At 45.7% G+C, this 22,620-nt stretch overlaps 1 protein-coding gene across 1 annotated transcript in view; it reads right to left on the bottom strand.

Moving 5' to 3' along the window:
- Nucleotides 1–22,620, bottom strand: part of PCSK2 (proprotein convertase subtilisin/kexin type 2) — a 257,585-nt gene that overhangs the window by 107,080 nt on the left and 127,885 nt on the right. Inside the window, exons 3-5 of the mRNA XM_034641611.1 lie at nucleotides 14,334–14,447; nucleotides 12,261–12,369; nucleotides 4,599–4,636 (exon numbers count right to left, since the gene is read on the bottom strand). Of these exons, the coding sequence (XP_034497502.1) occupies nucleotides 4,599–4,636; nucleotides 12,261–12,369; nucleotides 14,334–14,447 (261 nt within the window). The remainder of the gene's footprint in view (nucleotides 1–4,598; nucleotides 4,637–12,260; nucleotides 12,370–14,333; nucleotides 14,448–22,620) is intronic.

The following is a 22,620-nucleotide window of genomic DNA, read 5'->3' as shown; positions in this document are numbered from 1 at the left end:
ACGGGGTAGAGGAACTCTGCTTTTGACTTGGTCTAAGGTTGTTTCTTGGCCAATACTCATTTCACGTTATTACTGAAGGGTTGGGGAAAGAAGGATTTTAATCATTTGGAATAGTGAGCATTGACCAGTGGGACTGTGTCTCTCAGATTAAATTCAATCACAGAACAATAGAGTAAAAATAAAAGTGGTATTATTATCCTTTGCTCCTAACAATCAACAGATTCAATGTAGACTTGTTGAATTAAATGAACACTAATGACTTACATTTATATTTTGATTTGCAGCTTTCAAAGGATTTCAATTCTCAGTTTAAATAGAAAGAACACTGGAGTACCAGCATACTCAAATTTATCTCTTTCTCTCTCTCTCTCTCTTTTTTTTCCTTTTTTTTGAGAGAGAGAGAGCACAAGCAGAGGTGGGGAGGGGCAGAAGGAGAGGGAGAGAGAGAGAATCTCATGCCCAGTGTGGAGCCTGACTCGGGACTCGATCTCACAACCCTGAGATTATGACCTGAGCTGAAATCAAGAGTTAGAGGCTCAACTGACTAAGCCACCCAGGCACCCCTCTTTTCTTTTAATATACGGAATACAGAAACTTCGAAAATAATTCTGCTGTGGGAAACGTTTTTGCTTGGGTTGATTATCAAGACACTTTTGTTACAGCTGTCCAAGAATCTCTGATAGAGTTTTCATTTCTCACTGAAAATAGTCAGTAGTGAGAAGGAATTTTCTCAACACAGTTCCTTTCTGTTTATTGTAACCTTCAATAAATTAGAGGTCATCCTCCCGTGGTGAATGTGGCACGTACCAGGCCTCTATGCCTTTGGCCTATCACCCAACCCCTGGTGAACTCCATCCAACTGCCTTTACCAGCGTCTCTTTGCCAAGGGCTCTCTCTGAGACCGTAGAAGGAAGCAGGTGCTGGAATGTTCACATCCACAGCCCCTAGGACCAGCCGTCAGCCAAGAACTAACAGGAGTTGGTGTACAAATACCCCAGCCTCTGCGGGGAGCCCATCCCGACTGGGAAAACTCTGGCACGCATGTGCAACACCAGCTCCTGGATTCCCCAGCAGGATCGAATTCGAGCTGCTCCCCGTGGAGCTTTGATAAGCACTGTTCATTGGCTTCCCTTCTGTGTCTCACTCCCCATTCTACCCATGCTTCTGAGAATCACCTCCCGAATAAACTACTTGCACTCTGACCCTTGTGTCAGGGTTTGCTTCTGGAGAAACCCAAGGCACATGTCACTAGAAGGGCATTAAGCAAGCTCATCACATCCAAGCCATTAAGTCACCTAACAAGGTGTGACGCCACCTGTTAATCCTTTGCTCAAACAATTTTTGAGCTTATCACCATCCACTGATTTCATTGCTCTCCTGGGTGGCTCTACTCCACTTGCCATTCTCATTCTGTTAATTACAGTGTAAAATTTTTAATTAAAAATAAAGAAGATAAATTTGGTTAAGAGCTTCAAAGTTGTCACCCAACTCCACACAGGGCGAGAGAGACACTGACTGGAGCCATCTCGTTGAGGTTCAGGTTCTCTGCTGAGAAATTAAGAAGGAGGTATTTGGATGTTGTTTTGTCACCTGTACCAATGACCCGGAAACACTTCACAGAAGTGTTACAGATAATTTTTTGGTAAGGTTCCAAGTGTTTGATAAATGTCAAAGACTCGGAACTTCCTCTGGATGGAGGCTGCTTTGTATGGAGCTCACATTTCCCGTTCAATTCGTAAGTGACATCTAGTCTAAGTTTAGAGGAGACAGTGTCGTCTCCTCCACATTCCTGCCGAATGGTCATCAACCCTCCCCTTGACCATTTTCAGATAATGAGAACTCATTATTTCCTGGGAGAGCTAACTCCTTTTACCCATTAGCCTCAATCATTGGACAGTTCTTCCTTAAACTGAACGACTCTCTTCTTCCTGCAGCTGTCACCCATGGGTGGGGGGATTTTCTTGGGAGAAAGTACTGAGCGAGTTGAATGTCTTGGTCCGCATGGAGAATTTGAAATATTTGAAAACATATTTCATGTGCCTTTTAGTTATCTTTTCCCCCCCTAGTTTTTCCATCTCTCCTTAGCAGGCTATGGTTCGGAGCCCCTCTACCATCTTTGTCACTACCTGTCATTCTCTGTCTTTGAATGAGATGCTTATTGGAAGCAACCTAGTTGTCCAACAATGAGAACTAGAATGTTCAGATAAATTACAGCACGAGACAAGACTATGTAGCCCCCATAGTCATGTTTTGAAGAATATTTAGTAATATAAAAAATGTTCATGACCTATTAGAGGAAGGGGGGCAGCTGTATATGCAACAGAGCCCAATTTTATTAAAAAATATTCACATAGAAGTGGAAGTCCAAAATAAGCTAAAATATTAAGAATGGTGCTAGGGCAGGTTTTGAATCTATTTTGTGCTTTCCCAAATTTTCTACAGGGAACATGTATTTATTTTTTATTTAGAAAAAAAATTTTTAGAACGAAACAAAAAAATGAGAGAGAGAAAGAAAGAAAGAAAGAAGGATAGAAAGAAAGAAAGAAGGAAAGAAAGAAAGAAAGGGGAAAGAACACAGCACCCGAGAAGCCATCGCGGTGTTCAGGTATATTCTGATATTAAGGATTTGAGGGGAGCTGGCACCTCCCAATTTGGATGCTTCATTTTCCATTTTCAGATCAGGGTTTTTGGCAGGTGAATCATGCTTTTGATTAACATTGTACCTGTAGTTCATCAGAGCCCCAGAGGATAAATTTCCCGCTAGAATTACTATCTCTTTTTAATCTGATAATCGGCATGGGGGGGGCAGCCTGTCGCCGACGCAAGGGGGCTGGGCGGGAAGAAGGGAAGGACGCCCAGGTCACTCTCCGGGTAAGTAGCCTCGGGATGTTTCCATAGTGTAGTGATTATCACCTTCACCTGACATGGGGGTGACCTGCACAGGGGCTGGACTGGCTGGAGGGAGGCCATGCATTGTCGGCTTCCAGCCGTCTGTCGGCCGCCCCAACCTTGAAGTCCTACAAGTTGTAAGATGCGGTAACACTGGTTTGTAAAAGCGAAGCACCCTATTTGGCGGCTCTGGGAGGTGCTGGGGTTCTGGAGACGGTGGGAATCCTATGAAGCCTGGAAAAGATATAAATGCCTCTGTGCAGGGAGCAGCCCGGTGAGGACGAACTGCCAGCTCCACAGGCACAGAAATCCCTTTGCCATTTCTTCCTAAGGAAAGGCATCTGGGCATCAGAGCCTTGGAGCAAATGCAGCACACGCATTTCTGAAAGCTGCAGTTACTGGGGAGGCAGAGAGAGGGAGGTCATTGGCGGAGGCGGTCGAGGCCCTGCGCGGGCAGTCCTTTAAGGAAGCAGGAGGAACGGCCAGGCGGATAGCTCCAAGGCGCCTGCCGCGGGGGAAGAAGGTCCCAGAGACAAGGAGGGATCTGCTTCCTCAGACCTGCAGGTGGGCGCTGTGCCAGAACCTATAACTCACCGGCAGTTTCTTGTCTTCTTTACAGAAGTGGATTCTCATCTCTGAGAATAAAGCTTTGGTTTAACTTCTGTCACTTACTTCTGGGGCGGGGGTGGCGCATATTGGCTGGACTGTGCCAATGATTCATTTAACTTTATTATTACTACTTATTATCATTATTAAAAAGACGCTTAGTCCAACATATACTCTTCTAGATTTATAAGACCCATGAAGTAAATAGAAGCTCAGCAGATTGGTGCTTTGTTCCCTGATGCTCAGCGCAATAAATGGACGAAAAATCTCTGTTCTCTCTTCGCAATGTGCACGGGCACACCCTCCAGGACGAATGGCCCAGAGTGTTGAACTGACAATACTTCTGCTTGTTAGCAATCTTCTCTCTAATGAAGTCCATATTCTCCTTAATATGAGACTCTTAAGCTACCCAGAGTAAGATTTAAAAAAATACTTGGACCTGGAGGTTACAGGAGGAGTACAGCTTAGTACGAGCACAGCCGCGCTTGGCTGGTACACTCCCTGGGGTGAACATAAAGCGGTCTCTCATGTTGAAAGGGCTGGCAGGTTTCACCAGGAAAGCAGCCTGTGATTTGCTAGGTAAAAAGCGAGAGCGTGCAGATCTAGCTCAACAGTGTGTATCATGATGCTCTGTGACTATGTCTTATTTGTCAAGGGTTACCGTACAGTGGACTCAGTGTTGCGGGGGCGAGTCCGTGTGGGGCGCTCATAAGCACAAACACAATAAAATAAGATGACGTCCTTGCTTTGGTAAAGCTACCGTAGCGATGCGGGTTGCCGCTCTTTTCGGCTTTTTGCCATTGGTTTTATCCAGCAAGAACCCAAAAGGCGCATTGCCACCCTTTAATTCAATACCCTCAGCTAGAGTTGATACTAAAGCTGGCCAAGGCTCTCTTCTTCCTTTTTTCTGGGCTTGTTCTTTCAGACCTCAAGTCACCTGACTGTCCTCTCATAAAGCCACCACCACTCCGTGCTGCCAGGCTCTAGCCCTCGTCCCTTTGTTTCTGGCCCGAGCCGTGGCTCCAGCAAGACCCACGCGCGTGCGTGGGTGTGCGTGCATGTGTTTCTGTGTGTGTGCGCCCACCCGGCCAACTTGTACTTACGTAGTTCGAGGCCAGGTCCGGGTGCAGATAGTCAATCCCTGTGAAAAGAACACCACAGGATGGAAAGTTAATACCGGCCACTGTGTCCCCAGGGAAGTTGCTCAAGAAGGCACCCTCCTTATGGGGCTGGCGGGCTGAGCACGTGCGCCTCAGGGCTGGCCTTGGGTTTCCATTCCCGAGTGAGGGTGGGCCGCACCTCCTGAGTGGAGCGACAGCTGCCACCAGACGCGTCAGAGGAGCGAAGCCAATTAGAGCTGGGGCCCCAGGATAAGACTTTTTTTTTTTTTTTTAAAGATTTTATTTATTTATTCGACAGAGAGAGACAGCCAGCGAGAGAGGGAACACAAGCAGGGGGGAGTGGGAGAGGAAGAAGCAGGCTCCCAGCAGAGGAGCCTGATGCGGGGCTCGATCCCAGAACGCCGGGATCACTCCCTGAGCCGAAGGCAGACGCTTAACAACTGAGCCCCCCAGGCGCCCCCCAGGATAAGACTTCTGACATGCATGTCCGCACTAAGGGGCTTAGTGGCTGCAAGATGGATGGCTCGTCAGAGCAGTGATCAAAGATTTGTGGAAATCCTGACATTTTCAAAGCATCAACTGGCATTTCTTCCGAAATGAAACTGGCCCGAGGGAGGAAAAACGATTATTATTTAACAGGGGACAGACAGCAATGGATCAGGGCAGTGTTCTGTGGCATGGAATAAGAAGAAGAAAATGGCTGGGGGGAGAGGCAATTTTGCAGCGGGCAAATGGTTTCCCGTGAAGTGTCCTGGGTGAGAGCTGATGCTTGTCCCTACAGAATATGGCTTTCCAGGAAGACTGCGACCTCCAGCCTCCCTGCAGGAGCCATATGCTTTCCCCTGGATTTGACCCATCTTGTTGCCCAGGAGTCCTTGCAGCGGTAGAGTTCGGAGCACCACTGCATTCCACTGCCCGTCAGGCCTCAGAAAGCACCGTGGACCATCAGGGCCACATCGAAAGCTCTCAGCCAAGAGTGCGGAGCCGTATATCCTTTGCAGCACCCAGTCCTTTGCAAAACTTGCATCTCCTGGTGTTGTGGTCACGAGCATAGGTTTTGGAGTCAAAGACACGAGTTTGAATCCCAACCCTGCGGCCACCTAGCTGCATGACTTCTGGTGAGGTGCTTGGCCTCTCGGCTTGGTTTCTTTTCCATCAAGTGGTGCGAACGGTGAGGTGCGCTTAGCTCAGTGGCATTTAATAGCTGTATTGGATTTGCCATGTTCAAAAGCTAGGGGTATCATTCAGTCCCTCTGATAGGTGGCATCTTCCCTGCGAGCACCCTAAGGCCTGGCTGCAGATACAGCTTTGCCCCGCAAAAAAGAACTAGTATCTGGATGTTTCTTTCAGAAAAACAAAAACAAAAACAAAAACAACTTGCTTTGTTTTTCCTGGTTACACAAGAAATTTCTGGAGGGGGAGTCATTGTTCTATAGAACATACGTTACATTTAGCTGCTCATATGTTGACATGCAAAGCGGGTCAAATGCTGCCATTCGTGGCTGCTCTCTGTAGTTTGGGAGAGTACAGCCTGTCACTTCCCATCCACGACCCTCCTCCCCCTCCTCCTCCGCGCCCCCTCCCAAGGACTGCGGAAGGATGGGGGTCAGAAGATTCGAGGACTAGTATTTTTAAAGGTTGCCGGCCCTTATCCTGGATCCTAATACAGAAATGGTCCATTTCAGCTGTGGGATGGTTTGGGGACGAACACAGGCTACGGAGACCAGCAGGTCCAGTTCTGTTCTAGATTCAGACACTGGAATAATGTGAGGCTTCAGGCAAGCGACTTAATCTTCCTGAGCCTCAGTTTCCTTATCTTTGAAATGGGGATATTATTTACCTTGTAAAGCAGTGTTCAAGACGAGGGCCAGTTCATCAAGAGTGTTTGGCTTGTAGTGAACACTTGACACGTTATGTTTATTACTGTCGCCATTGGTAGCGCCATCTACCAAATGGTCGGAGGCATGGGGATAATGCAGGACAGCGGAAACATTGTCAAAAATCTACTGGGTCTTAGAATGTCCTGTTGAAATTAAATTGTTGTATGTATGTATTTGTTGAAATTAGTTACATTTTGTGAACTCAGTGTTGGGCAAAACATTTTGTAACATATAGATAAGCTAAAAACACACCCACAGTGGGCACACAGAGAATATATATATATATATATATTTTTTTTTTCTAGCAGGGAGTCAATTTATTTTTTGGCATAATTATACTTCTTAAGTTTATTTATCTTTTTAGTAATCTCTACAGCCAGCGTGCGCCTTGAACTCACAACACTGAGATCAAGAATCACGGGCTGTGCTGACTGAGCCAGCCAGGTGCCCTGGCACGATCATCCTTCTATTCCTGTTTGTGATGTGTAAGATCATGGTGCGTATATATACACACCTAAGTCTTGGGAAACCCAGGTACAAGCCACCTGCCCAGACACTCTAAGGCAGGAACATCCAGCACACACAATCTCAGGTGATACCACCCCCCTACCCGCACTCCCCTCCCCCACCCCACAACAAATCAAGCTGACTCTAGACCCCTGGGTATTTCCCCCTAGAGGGTGCACCGTTCCTAGAGGTACTGCAATGCCAGGTTGATGTGCGGAGCTGGTGGAACAAACTCCTAGTCCATGCAGGGAAACAGTTGTTAAAAGATGACCCCGTGTTCTGATAGTGCGCATTGTCTGGGAGAGAAATTGTCTGAGAAGTAGTGGTCTATTCTCTGCAAAGGGAAAATACCGAGGCAAAGAGATAATTTGAGACCTGAAGGAAATTAAAATTAAAAGAGGATAAATTTAGTCCAATTAAAATAAAGGATCTTTAATTAGTTTAAGGGGAAGACTGAGTCTTAAGTTGGGACAGATGGAGACTTTGGTCTGAGAAAGAAGAGATTTTTGATAGAACCATGGGGAAGGACAGACATGATTCAAAAAAATGTAATGAACTAAAGCCTGAAATTAATGGCCTGTTAATTAAATAGTATTTTAATATTTTTGTGTATTTGGTTATCTTTTGAGGTGGGGTGTACCAAATACAGTTTCTCAATCAGCTTATTTATTTTTTAATTCTTGTATTATTAATGTATTCGTTTTAATTTTGCACTCATTGGGTTATTTTCAGCAGTGAATGCCAGGCACTATGCAGGTCCTGGAAAAATAGACTATTTAGACACAGAACCTGAGCTGTTCAGCTATCTATGGCTCTCAGTCTGCAGGGGGGACCAACTCATCACCAGCCAATCATAACACAATGTGGTTTGCGAATGACAATTACTTAGTTATAATTTACTTTAGTATCCTATCATCAGTTTGAGTGTTTTCAGAAAGTCTAATCTGCAATAGTCCAAATTCTCAGGAAACTCTGATGGTTCTGGAGACCTCAAAGAATTAGGAGCTCCATGTACCAATTCTTAGTTATAATGTTAGTAATTCAGTTGAGATGTATTACAATGCCACACACCTTCTTTGGAAGTAGGTCTGTTCTCCCATCTTCAATCTGACTGGGCTATGACTGCTTCTACCAATAAGATGTTGCATGACTTTCAAGGCTAGGTCAGAAAAGGCCAGGCATCTTCCACCTGTTCTCTTTGGACACTTGTCCACTCGTGGAGGGGGAGGGGAAGTCAATTGCCATGGGAGAAGCCCACAAGTGGCCCTCGGTATGAAAGGCTCAGCTGAGCTGTAGCAGCCAACATCAATGGACAGCCATGGGAATGAGCTGTGGATGTCCACCCCAGTTGAACCTTCAGATGACTACAGCCCAGCCAACATTCTGCCCTCAACTGCATGGAAAACCTCAAATGAGAAGTGCCCAGACTGGCTCTTCCTGAGTTCACGTGTCACAGAATTATGAGCAAAATAAATAGTTACTGTAAGCTGCTAAGGGTTGGAGTCATTTGTTATACAGCAATGATACCTGGAACAGATACCACGCAAGTCCTTTTGAAACTGGTGAAGCCCAGGTTAAGAGAGAAAACATTGCTTTTCAATATGATGCAGACTTCTAACTCTCTTGGGAGGATGCAGCTGACTGCCTGGTCCTTAAGCTTGAACCTCCACTTGCAAGGATGAGATCCCATTCACAAAGACCTACCAGGGAGGCAGAGCAAGGGGTGGGCTTCAAGCACTGAAGATGGTGGTTAAGATCAGTTTGGGTAGTTTCTTGCCTCCCTCACCTTGGTTTCTTCATCTGCAACATGTGGATAATAGCACCAATCCTAGAGAATAATTGTGACTGTTTCTAAATTTTTAGGCAGTGCCTAGTATACAGAGAATACTCAAGAAATGTTAGCTGCTTTTTTTTTTTAAAAAGATTTTATTTATTTATTTGTCAGAGAGAGAGCGAGCAGAAGCAGGAGGAATGGCAGGCAGAGGGAGAAGCAGGCTCCCCACTGAGCAAGAAGCCTGATGTGGGATTCAATCCCAGGACCCTGGGATCATGACCTGAGCTGAAAGCAGACGCTTAGCCGACTGAGCCACCCAGACGTCCCAAGAAATGTTCATTTTTATTGTTACTTCAGCTTGAAGCTCTTTCTGACCCTGCCTCCCTGGCCTTCAGTCTTACTTCTTTGGCGCCATCTGATTTTGGCTAAAGTCTTTGACTCTTGCCTTCACTGACCATCTTTGACCTTGATAGCCTGCACCTGTCCAGAATCGTGCCTGTGCTGGGTGGCTTCTACCCATCTCTGTGTTTTGTTGGCCACATCCTGTTTTCCAGTTCAAGTTCCCAACATCCAACAACTCTATTTGCAATGGAAGGGGTGAATTGTTATCATTAAGTGGGGTCCTTGCTGACATCTCCATGCCTGGAACATCAGAGCAAACCCTTAAGAAATGCTTTCTGCCCCTATGGGCAACAGCTAACCATGGAGGTACTCTCCTTCTGATGTGTAGTGTGTGGAAATGACATTAAGTGGCACCTACATGAAAGCAGCTGACAATTACTGAGCACAAATTGACTCATTGGATCTAGCAGAGAGGATGCTGGTCCAGTTCTGAGTTGCGCAACCAGAGAGCATGAATGGTTATTACAAGAGGGCTGTCTATAGATTGATTCTCCCACATGCAGATAATCAGATTATTTCCCATAGAGGCAAATTAAAGAGAGCCAACGACTAGGAAATATGACATTGTTTTTGCTCTTAGATATGAAGGTCATATCTGTGTGTGTCTTTACCTTGTTTCGGGAGGACGTCTTGCTGAGCGAATATCTGGGGAACAATACCACACCATCTACTGGGGCTCCCAGCCTCACCATCGCACTTCCCACTCTAGGTGTTAGGGCCGAGAGGCCTAATGACACGGTGTGAGGCTGCTGAGCATTGTCCCTGCTGTATGGGAGGCCGCTCGTGTCCCAAATGTGCTCATCTTGCCTTTCAACAGAGGATTTGGAGAGCGGCTTGGTAGTTCTTCTCTTCTTTCAGTTATCACACCGAGTAAGCCTGTGCTGAATTGCAGCCAGCCACAAATCCTCTGTTTCACTCCACACCAGGACCTGGAGCCTATTCCTCCTAACCCTGGAATCTGGCCCTGAGACCATTCGCTCAATCAAAGTGGCTGAGTGATGCTTGCTCGTTCCATGTCTGGCCCATAGGAGGAGTGGCAGCTTCTGCTTTTGTCCCTTAGAATGACAGTTCTTGGGAACCCCCGAGCCATTTGTAAGAAATCCAACCACCTTGCTGGGGAGACCACATGGAGAGGAGAAGGCCTGGGACTCCGTGGAGTGGGAGGGAGGCCGAACCGTTGTGGCATCCCAGTTCAGCCTGCAGTTGACACTGGCCCCAGCTGCACTCTGACTCCAACACCATGAGAGACCCCAGAGAGACCAACAGTAGAACTTTCCAGCCGAGCCTGGTCAACCCACAGAACGGTGAGAGATAACAACATGGTGGTTGTGTTAAGCCACTCAATTTTGGGGTAGTTTGTTCTGCAGGAGTAGATGACCAAAACAGTGGAGGAGTTGGGAGTTTAAATTGGGGGGATGGAGAGTTTGGTTTGGGGGGGATGCCCAAAGACCACTAGATCAGAAGAAATAATATCAAAGAAGAAACTCGGCTGAGACTTTCTTTCTGAAGGGCTTCGCTTCTCAAGCCAGGAAAGGTGGGTCAGAGTCAGGGCTCATCCTCCCCTTTTCCCTTTTTGGAAGGGTTGATACACAGTCAGTCGGGGGCGGTTCAGTTAAAGAATCCAGAAATAGGCATCACGGGCTGTTGGGTTTCCTAAAAGCAGTATGTCTTTCTGTGGCCACTATTAGGGTGCTCTCTAATCCCCCAGATGCTGTGCGATTACAATATATCCTAGGCAGATTCTCCCCAAACGTAGCTACGTCTTTCTCTGGGTGAGCTGGTCTCAGCCACATTGGTTTCCAAACCAAAGCATCAGGAAGGAAGAAACAGTTATAAGCTCCCAAGATCCATGGTACACACACGCTTTCTCCTGCAGAGCTCCTTTCTTCTTGCGAGTGCCCTCGACCACTGGAGCAAGCTTTCACATTCACTTCAAAACATCTCCCACATCAGAAAACATGGGGGCATTGTTTTTATGTGGATATTTAATGAGCCCACACAAAAGACAGCACCAGTTTTAAGCATGCTGGCTTCCTTTGTTTCACCATCAATTCGGCTTCAAAAGCTTGCTTTGGAGAGCACAGTGTTCTTTGAGGATCTTCAGAAGGGAAAGGCTCCGTTGTCTCATCTCTCACACAACGGCTTTATGTAAAATTGCATCAATCCTCCTCAGTGGAGCTTTTCCTGGGGCATCCACACGGCTGATGAAGGGCAAGAGGACCTGCCCAGTGAGAGGACCACAGGGCAGAGATTCTCCAGAATCTTGGCAGAACCAAGGATGTGTGTAGTTAGAAAAACACCAGTGCATCCACTGGTTTTTGTATCACAAACTATAGAAAATAGAGCTCTACTAAATCTTTGTTGGCAGGCATGTGGGGTAGAATGACATATTATAGGGGGCGTGTGTAAGAAAAGGTTATCAAGATCTGCTTTACCAGGGTTCATTCTGAAAGTAGCAATAAAGTCAAAATGTCTCCAAACTCCAATCCTGTTACCAAAAAGCTATTTCATGGGTGTAGAGCCATAGTGTCTAATAGAACTTTCTGTGATGATCGAAATGAAGTTGAATTGAATTTCCGCAGCCACTAACCCCTTGTGGTTATTGAGAACTTGAAACAAAGCTAGTGTGATTGAGGAATTGAATTTTTAATTCTATTTAGCTTTAATTAATTAAAACTTCAGTGTAAATAGCCACATACAGCTTGTCGCTACTCCACTGGACAGTGTGGACCTGGAGGAGTAGATGGTAAATTCCAACGGGTTTAGAAGATGCTCTAAGGTAAGGTACAAGCAGTGGCCCAATAAGAAATGACAGTTCCGTGATGGCCAGTCTTCCTTTGTTCATTTTTTTTTGGCTTTTTAATTTATTAATCCAATCAATATTTATTAAGGACATCCTCAAGTTTGAGGACCACTGATCTGGAGGAAGGGGAGGATTTTGCCACAGTATAGACGATGGTCGGGTCCAGCAGGTGGTTATTTTGCCTTTGATTAGCATCTCCAAAACAATGACTCTTATATTCCAAAGGCATGCAAAGACACACTTGCTTCCAAATGGTGTGAAGGCGTTGAGATACTCACCATCATCCATAATTCCGATGGTAACACCTTTTCCTGTGTATCCCAGCTCCCAGGCTTCTGCCACGTTCAAATCAAGGCCAGGAGTGCCATCAGCTTGTCCGGTATTGATCTGGTTCAGGAATTCCAAAGCAAAGAATCCACTTAGTCTGGTGCAGTAACACACCTGTCTAAATGTTTGCACCTGCTATTCCAGGGTCAGAGGCCATGTCTTGCATGAAACAGTACTCCTGAATGTTTCCCCATCCACCTCTTCTAGACTTCTCCGTCTGTTTTTTGATATACACGATGGATGTTTCTCTGACCAGATTGCTGTCTTTAAACTCCTTAAAGCTGCCATTTGCAAGAAACCCTACCCAGTTTTGAATTAAATGCTCACTCTTGGAGTCTCTATTTGTACCTCATGTTTTGAATTTAGCACATATTGTCCTGGATCATTCTTATTTGAATGAGATTTCCTCCCTCAATAGCAGTATGCTTTGCAAGAGGGAGCACGTCCTACTTACCTTTGTAATTTCAGTGCTACCACACTAGATCTCATGTAAAAACATCTGATGCACTAAATCAAAGATAGCTGTCTCACTTTTAGTGCTGTTCTAATGCAAAAAAAAAAAAAGCCTTTTCCTTAAAAAAATTCAAAAAAGGAAAACAAGGAAATTCCAATAAATATGTTCGCTACCCTCTTTTTAGGCAACTTTGTCCTGTGCAGATTTTCTCAAAGATGAGTTGTAAAAGCCGTGAAGTCAGAGCTCGTCCTGGCAGAAGCCCGAGGTGACTGTTGGCTATTACTACGGTGTTGCTAAAACACTGTGTGAATGTCATCGGTGCTCTTTGTAAAAGTGACTGCTCTTCCTCCCTCCAGGCACACGTTAAGCTGACACCCCTCCATCACCTAGGAAGTTAGTAGGATGCCCACGTGACTGGTTTGGGCCAACAGAATGTGGGCTCATATGCCGTTTGTCACATCCAGGCAGAAGCCTTAGGCGCCAGGTGTGACCTGCCCCTTCCCCTTTTGAGGTGCTCAAGAAAGCAGCGGTCAGGATGGAGCTGGGATGGAGCCTGGGTCCCTGAGGGACTATGAAGCATTGGACTCTAGCGTGAGTGAGCAAAAGCTTAGATTTGTTAAGCCGGGGTGATTTGGGTGTTGGTTGTGATTTCAAGAGTTGTAGTCTAACCTGATTAACACACATAAGCTCCTTTCAGTTGCCCGGATCAGATTTGTAGGATTCCACCCCAAAAAGCAAAGGGCATGTTTTAGCTCTGAAGACCAGAGGGGGAAGTTGTGATGCATTCCTATAAATGTCTCAGTCCACAGGGCTAGAATAGTGTTCTCTCTTGCTCATCACCTTTTAATCTTAAATAAGGGAAAGCATCACTCACAGTTTTAAATCAATCACTCCTTTTCCCTCAGGAAGCCCTGCAATTAGGATTGGTATAGAGGTTTTGGGTCTCTTTTAAATAGAACCCAACCTGTCCAAGTGGATCATGAAGGACTGCTGGTGAGCCAGATAATATTCACTTCACTGGACAGATTGGGTTTCTGGGCCTTGAATCCTGCACCAGGAAAGCCCCATCGATGTGATTTCCTGCCATTATTTGAAGAAGTGCAACGGACGCTGCTTCTGTTGCTTTGGTCTCTGAGCTCTCTTGCTCGTCCTTTGTGAAGTTGCCTGATTCTTTCCCTTATGCCTGGGGTTTCATTATGTCTTCCCATCTCTCTGCCTGTTGAGACCCCTGGATTACTCCCCCCAGAGCCTTGACTCAACTTCTATACGCTTTTGCAAGTCTTTCCTCATGCATCGCTGTGCTTTTTCGGAGTCTGGGGCAATCTGATCAGCATTTGGTAGTTGCTTTGACCCTAAGAGATCATGGCTATTTAGCAGTTCCAGAAGGAAGCAGATTAGAGAACATGACGCATGGGTGCTGATAGAAAATCAATACATATCAAAGGGACGGAGAGGTTCATGGAATCAGATGCTGGCTGACATCCCATAGAAAAACGAGGAAATAGAAATGCATTTTTTTTATCCGAAGTCTCAAGATGAGAAATGATAGGAATAATACAGACGTGCTTACCAGATACCACTGCTTTGTAAAAAGAGGATCATTCATGTTGATATCAATCTCGTTGATGTCTCTATACCCCCGCTTCTTTCTGTCAAATCCTTCTTGCTGCAAGGCCATCTTTACCTGGAATGACAATATTGGCATATTACCTGAGTATCCACCGGAACACCTTCTTCTGGAATTCATTTCTATGAATTCAAATTCCGTTTGTACACAGGTGTCTTTTTTTCTCTGTGGAAGCCAAGTTCATCTCATGTACACGTTACACTCTATGATGATTTTCTGAAAGCATTTGCTTCTGCCTGTGCTGAACAAATTGGCCTTGGTGATGGCTCAAAGTGAGTTTCCTTAAAATGAGAATTTGACAGAGAAAAGTACTCTCAAGGAAGATAAGGGGGTAGGGGTGGTTAAGGGAAATAAAACAACGCAATGCTTCTATTAAGTAAAGAAGACTGATGTGGATTCAGGGAGGGAGAAAGAGTGGCAATGGCAGGGGTCATTTTTTGGAGGGCTTTCCAGCCTTTACATTTGTTGAGAGGATTGTGCTATCACGTTTGGGAATCAGCCAAAACGGAAATCAAACCAAACCAAACCAAAACCCAAACCAAAACAACACCTGCCTGGAGAGCCAGCCAGGTCAGAGCAAAGCTCTAGAAGGTGAGTGAGGGATCTTCGAAAAGACAGGGTTGTCCTGGCAATGACAGCACTTCAATTTTTGGAAAGTCAGACAGGACCCCAAGCCCTTGGATGAAATGAAACTTAGGAGCCGAATTGTTCAAGCAGACCCCTGGCAACAGTTAGACTTCACCCCATTCATGAAGTTTTCTTCACTTGGGCAATCACGAATTTATCATCCAGGGGCTGTGGCTCGTCTCTGAACATCTAAAACTCAGGAACTATGCAAATGTAGAAAAGGGTGTGCACTGCATACTGAATTTTCTTTCTTTCTTTCCTTTTTTTTTAGAGAGAGAGAGGAGAGAGAGAGAGAGTGAGCGAGCACGGGGGGGGGGGGAGGGGGTAGGGGCAGAGGGAGAGAGAAAGAGAACCTTAAGCAGGCTCCATACCCAGTGCAGAGCTTGACTCAGGCCTTGATCTCACAACCCTGAGATCATGACCTGAGCCCAAATCAAGAGTTGGACGCTTAAAGGACTGAGACACCCAGGTGCCCCTGATTTTTTAAAATGATATTTTGCTGCCCAACATTCCTCTTTTCCCAAGTATCCCCAGTGCATTTGGGGGATTACCTGGAGTCCGCTAGGTTCCGTTTTGGTGGGAATGAAATTTGAGACACCTATCTGCAAAGAAACTGCAGGCTGTCTCTGCCTCAGAGGTGCCTAGGTGGCTATGGATTTGAATCCTGGGAAAGGGATGTGAGAGCAGAAGCCTATTTATCTTAGAGGCTCACTCACTCACTCTGTAAAAGGTCCTTGGGACAGTTCCACGGGCCAGCCCTGGAGCCCCCCCCCCACCCCAAGACCAATCCTTCAGCCTCCCACTGATTGTGAGCTCCCTACACCATTCCAAGAAATTCGCTTTTGCTTAAGTAATCCAGAATCCATTTGTGTTGCTTGCATTGAGAACTCTGATATGGGAGCAGAGAAGTCAAGAGGATCCAAGTCAACAGTGATGGCAGGGAGGGAAGACTGAAGAGACCGCAGATGTGGCTGGAAACCTCCCGCGGAGTGGGCAGGAACGCCGTGGGAGAGTGGTTCCTTACTTCCCTCTACACGCTGACACAGGGAGACTGGGGGCTCATTTGCCAGAAAAACTCTAATTCTAAGCAAAAACTCCATATGTGTAGAACAGAAGTGGTAAGTGTGGTATTTGCTTTGTTCTTTGGAGGTTTTCCAACAACAGGCATTCACTGGGACAGATAGCAAATATCTGGGATCATGGGATGGATGGAGAGTTTTATAATGGCAAAAATGTAGACACAACTAGTGCCCACCGAATGGAGATTAAATTATGATTCAAATATTCATATATATACATGTGTATGGTGTGTAATATATATGTATATATACACATGTATATATACACACATCTGTCTTCTGTATACACATACACAGATATATACGCATATATATTTTCTGAGAAGCAGATGGAAAGATGAAATAAAATGTGCAAGGCTTTTATTAGAAGAGAAAATGCGAGAAACTGCTGTGTAAGCTTGACCCTGTAAAGGAGAGAGTGAACAAGTTTGGGCCAAACTGTCCTCAATGGCTCTGGAGTGTAAGAAAGTTTTGGCAGGTCTTTTGGGGATCCAAAGTCGGCTGTCAGAAGAACCCTGTGTCTCCCAGCGATGAGCCTGCCTCGGTGCCCCTGCTGTGCTCAGTCACTGGCTAGAGACGCCTAGGAAGCATGGCCTCTTGCCAACACAGTGACAGATTTCAGAGCACAGCAGCTGGGGTCCTTGGTCAATGACTCTCCCGGAAGTCGGAGGTGTGCGCTGCGTGTTCTCACAGCTGCTGCAGAACAGACAGACAGATCGATCTAGACACATACACACCCATACGTGAAGACCCACAGCACACCCCTCTTAAAACTTCTCTTTTACTTGGGAAGCAAGTATTCAAGGCAGAGAAGTCTGAGTGTCACTTTCACTTGGGAAGGCGCCTGAATCCGGCCATCGCATCTTCCCCTAGTGGTCCCGATCAAGACCCTTATCCCCAATGCTCATGGATGGTAAGTAAGCCTTGGTTGGCTTCCACTGAGGGATTCCCATCATATTGGATTCGTTGTCAGGACAGACTTTGCTGAAGCAGCACCGTTCCTTCGCTAGGGTCTTGGCTAAGCAAGAGCAGGGGCCTGTGGATGCTCGAGAACCCTCTGTGCCCACTTCTCAGCAGCGTGAGAACAAGAAGACTCACATTGGATTTCATCGTCTTAGATAACAGTGCAGAAATGGCTATGACAATAGCACTCCAAACTCAATTAGCCTGAGTGCAGTCTAATGAAAAGACTTCAAAGTCATTTCCATAAAATTAATTTTTAATTCCATAAATTAGGTTTTAATGGAGACCGGCGATGCTTTGGAATGCTGCTCTCTCGCCATCAGCCCTCCTTGCAACCCAGAAGTGCTGAGGCATGATGTAGGTGTCTGTACTCTTGTCATCTAGTGTTACTAAAAAATTAAAAATCCGAAGACTGCAGGCCTGTCTGAGCCTTTTGGTTTATCTTCATGTCCTTAATGAAGATCACAGTCACAATTCCATGAGAGAGAACACCTTTTAAACATATATTTTTACCTGTTACACACAAATAACGGAGAATAGTTTTTTTCCCCCCACAATGATACCATGGAATACCATAAATTGCTTTAATCTTTCTGGGTTCTTCTTCAATGCTAATTTGCATTTAAACCTAATTTTTACGTAAAAGTAATTGAACTATAGACAAAATTATGCATTCTTTCTTCACTAAGTATCCTACCTTAGGAATTTTAATGTGCTGCTCTATGGCTCTCGTAACTTAATTTTTAATAGCAACCTGAATATCCCATGGAATAATGTACCATAATTTACCCAATGACTTCCCTCTTATTGGTCATTTGGATTATTTTCTATTATAAATGAAATTGCCATTAGCAGAAAGATGAGATTATAAACTATTTTTAAAGATCTCTGGAGAAGACTTCAGCGTTATAATCCTACGTGTGATAAAACTCTTAATAACAGAGAACTATTTCCCAGTGTCCAAATCCCTTCCTCACATTATAACTAAAAGGTCACTTTAATTCTCTCTTCCTCCTCTGAATTGTAACCTTTCACACATGATACCTTTCATTACCACTTCAAAGTGGCGCCAATGCCATGCAACTTAACCATAGCTTCTTGCCTTCTCGAAAAATAACGTACAGTTAGCTTAGTTATTTCATTTTAGACTGCTCACCCAAGTTGGTTTATTGACCTAAACATTTATACCAAGAAAAAAAATAAGAAAGCAGGAGTGTTTGTTACTGGGAATTATTTTATTAGGAACAAACAGATGGATATTCCACAATTCTGGTTCAACTTTTAAATCTTAGTTTGACGCATGTGCATGGAACAAATTTTACTCAAGAGACTCCCCCACACTTTCTTCCCTCTTGTAGTCTTTCTCTCCAATTAAGAATTTTCAGTCAACGAATGTTTTTGTGCATCTATAATGTACCAGTTTCAGACCATTCTAGATTGAGGCAGACACTATCCCTGCACATTTGCATTCTATTTTACAAGTTTCATTAACAAGGTACTTTCACTACAAAGAATCTTCTCAACAAGCCTGTGGAGGCTATGTTTACAGTCGAGGAAAGGAGGTTTAGCAGCCATTGTTCAGCGGTGGAAAACATGGCGGAGTCACACAGGCTGACCGATTCTAAATGCTGTGCACTTTCCACTAAGCCACGTTGCCCCTCCCTAAGGCACAGAACACAGTCAAACTTCCAGTATCTGGGACAGCTTAACCGTGAATGTAACTCTCCAAGGATCAGGGCCTGGATCACTTCCCTCTGGGCTGATAATTAAACAGCTGCTAATTAGCATGGAGTGTGTGGGGCAGGGAGAAGGGCCAGGAGAAAGAGGAGCAATATGGGAAACCTACCTTCAAAGGCCGAAACAAGTTAGCCTGGAGTGAGCACAAGAAAAGAAACATAAAACACAAAACTGACATGTTGGTGAAAATACCGAAGTTTTAAACCTATGATCCTACAGATTGGGTCACACCATTATTTTCTGTACCACCAAGAATTATTTTCTTTACCACTGTTGTGAGTTTAACTACATCCCTCTGAAAGATATATTGAAGGCCTAACCTCCGGTACCCCAGAATGTGACCCTATTTGGGGAAAGGGTCGTTGCTGATGTAATTAGTTAAGAGGAGGTTGTGCTGGAAGAAATCGGACCCCTAAGGCAACAGGGCTGTTCTCATGAGAAAAAGACAGACAGACACACAAGGAGAAAGCCATAGGAAGACCTACAGACACACAGAATGAAGCCATGTGAAGAGGGAGGATGCAGAGGATGGAGTTATTTTACAACAAGCCAAGGAACTCATGGGTCTACCAGAAGCCGGAAGAGGCAAGGAAGATCCAGTCCTAGAGATTTCAGAGGGGGCGTGGCGTGCCAACACCGTGACTTCAGGCTTTGAGCCTCCAGAACTGTGAGAGATTTCATTTCCATCGTGTTGGGCCTCCCAGTTTGTAGTACTTTGTTATGGAAACTAATACAACCCCTAAGAATTAAACTAACTCAACCCTAGGAAATTGCTACAGCTCCTGAGAATTAAACTGCCACAGTGCTTCCTTCTCATTTGTAAACTTTATCTTGTACATGAAGTATTCTTATATATAGTTCCATTTGGACAAAGATTTCTTTAACCATGTATACTGTTTGCAAAAAAATAATAATAATAAAGAGGGAAAATGTTAGGAAATAAATTAGTTAGGGTGTTTCTAAACTGTTGCACATTTAGGGGCACCTGGGTGGCTCAGTGCGTTAAGCGTCTGTCTTTGGCTCAGGTCATGACCCCAGGGTCCTGGGATCGAGCCCCACCTCGGGCTCCTTGCTCAGTGGGGAGTTTGCTTCTCTCCCTCCCTCTGCCGCTCTGCCTACTTATGTGCTCTCTCTCTCTGTCAAATAGATAAATAAAAAAAATCTTAAAAACAAAACTGTTGCACATTTGGAGTCTAACTCAGAATGTTCCACGTCTGTGTTTTCCTTCACCACATCAACCTCTGTGCCATCAAGCGGGTCGGTGATCAGCATCTCTTGAAAGAGTCTGCACTATTATCTCCAGGAGTTACCTCTAATGGTCAACGGCTATTCTGCACATTTTGATGCACCAGCCTAAGGCAATACAATTCTTGTCACTCTTGTCATTTGGTGAGAGTGGTTGCAAGATGTATGCAAAACCCATGCATTTTCGAACGGATGATGTATGATCGTTTCTGCTTTTCTAGATCTTCTGATGGCAAACTTTTGAGCGGTTAGCAAAGTGGAATTCTCTGAGTTTGCCCCACCCCAGGGCTGAAGCCCCTCATAAGCAAACCGGGGAGAGTCATCCGTGGAAGTTGTGAGGGCTTTTTGTTTGTTTGTTTTGTTTTTTAATACATGTGCTTTTTTTTCTTTTTAAGATTGTATTTGTTTATTTGAGAGAGATAGAGACAAAACAAGTGGAGGGGACGGACAGAGGGAGGAGAGGGAGAAGACTCCCGGCTGAGAAGTGAGTCCGACATGGGATTCGATCCCGGAACTCCGGGATCATGACCTGAGCCGAAGGCAGATGCTTAACCAACTGAGCCACCCAGGCGTCCCAGAAGCTGTGAGGTTTTGTAGGAAGAGCTGTGGATCGGGAGTCAGGAGCTCGGGATTGTGGGGCCACAGATGTGGGTTTGAGACGGGCAGCTGTCCCTGCTAACTCAGTGTCTTTGAGCTTAAGAGCGCTTATTGCTGGGATCTGTTTCCTTACCGCCAGAATGAGCATAACTCCTTCTGAGGGTTGATTTGAGGAACGACAGGTGTCACCTGCTGTGGAACGGCTGTGAAGCACAGTTCCCAACACAGAGGAAATGTCCACAGACTTCCGTTCCTTTCCTGGTCCTCAGGTCAGCTGTCCTTTACCTGGAATGCACATCGAGTCACCTGGCGAGCTTTAGCAACCCCCACTCGCAGGCCACACTTGGACTGAGTCAGACTCTCCAGGGGATTCTGATCTGCCTCAAGGTTGACACTACCTTTGAGGCCAATTTTCTTCCTCTGTCAAAATCCTATTTCTAGGGGCGCCTGGGTGGCACAGCGGTTAAGCATCTGCCTTCGGCTCAGGGTGTGATCCCGGTGTTATGGGATCGAGCCCCACATCAGGCTCCTCCGCTATGAGCCTGCTTCTTCCTCTCCCACTCCCCCTGCTTGTGTTCCCTCTTTCGCTGGCTGTCTCTATCTCTGTCGAATAAAAAAAAAAAAAAAAAGCCTATTTCTACGTCTCAGAATTGTGAGGAGGCCCTGGTGGGACCCAGGCTTCGAGATCCTCACTGGGTAGAGTGATCTACGGATGTGAAGCCTCGCGGCCATCCTCGGAAGATGTCAGCCCCGGGCGGGGAGGCAGGGAGATGCCAGCTGCCCCTTCGCCTCCAGCTCTCCTGGTGCGTGGCCTGCCCTCGATCTCGGTTCTGTCTCCGGGGAAGGACAGGGCCGGATTGGACCACTTAATTCGCTGATTGGGCTGGACATCTGAATCCCCTGGGTGAACTGCTTCTTTAATTAAATAAAGCTTGTTTTTGAGCAGAAAAGTAGGAAAGAAGACAAGAAAAGACATAATTCCTCCCCCACTTCCTAAGAATCCCTGTTGACGTGAAAAAAAAAATAAAAAAGAAGGTAACATATGTTCATGGTTAGAAAATTAAAGCAGTCCAGAAAGTTATATAATGGGAAGGGAACATTCATCCTCCTCTTCCCTTCCGTGCTCTCAAACGGTTCTGTCCTCAAAGGTGACTGCTGTTCATAACTTCTCGTGAGTCCTTCCAGAAAATATTTATTTGTATACCCTCATACACATATATAGAGCCTCAGTGTCTCTTAAAGCTTTCCAGGCACTTGATTCCTAAGCTGGGGTTGAGAAGCTGTGTGCTGGGGGCTTCTCTGCACCTCCCTTGTCTCTCTCGTCCCCGTTCTGACACGGCTCAGGTAGGGGAACCGAGATTAAACCATGGATGCGAGCAAAGGACAGAGTGTCTATACCCAACAACGCCGAGGGCCCTCTGCAAGAGAAGAGACTCACATCCATGAGAAAATACATTTCATTTACTCACTAAAAAATCATCTCTCGGTATTCCGCTAGTGCTAGCTGGGAGGGGCGGGGTCGGCAGGCTGGGGTGCGTGGGCAGGCACAAGACGACAGCAAGGTTTCCAAAGAACGTGGATCTTCTGTTTATTACAAACCTCTTAATTTGCACAACAGATTACCTAGCTTTTATTATGGGATGAGGACTCCCGTCCCCTTCTGGGTTAAACCAAAACGAAAATAGCTATTCCAGAAACGTCACGCCCAACGCGTGCTAGCTAGGACACCCGCGAGGGGGGGCTTGAAGATCAGTGCACATGGGAGGCAGGATTAAGGCTCAAGTCAGAAGTCCCCACTGGCTCCTGGCCTGATCTTCCTCCCTGGTGTCAGTCTCCTGGGGAGGGGAGAGGACCGGAGTCCTTTTGGATGTGTGCTTACAGAGTCAGCGGCCAAAGGGCACAGGCTCTTTTCTTCCTCTCATGAGATGCCAGAGGCACACTGGGGGGCTTTCCCTTCAAGCTTTGAGCTGCTGGGGCGGGGG

This window comes from Ailuropoda melanoleuca, chromosome 13 (genome assembly GCF_002007445.2).
Source record: "Ailuropoda melanoleuca isolate Jingjing chromosome 13, ASM200744v2, whole genome shotgun sequence".
Taxonomy (NCBI): domain Eukaryota; kingdom Metazoa; phylum Chordata; class Mammalia; order Carnivora; family Ursidae; genus Ailuropoda; species Ailuropoda melanoleuca.
Note: the sequence above shows the minus strand (reverse complement) of the source record. Positions and strands in the feature narration are given on the sequence as shown.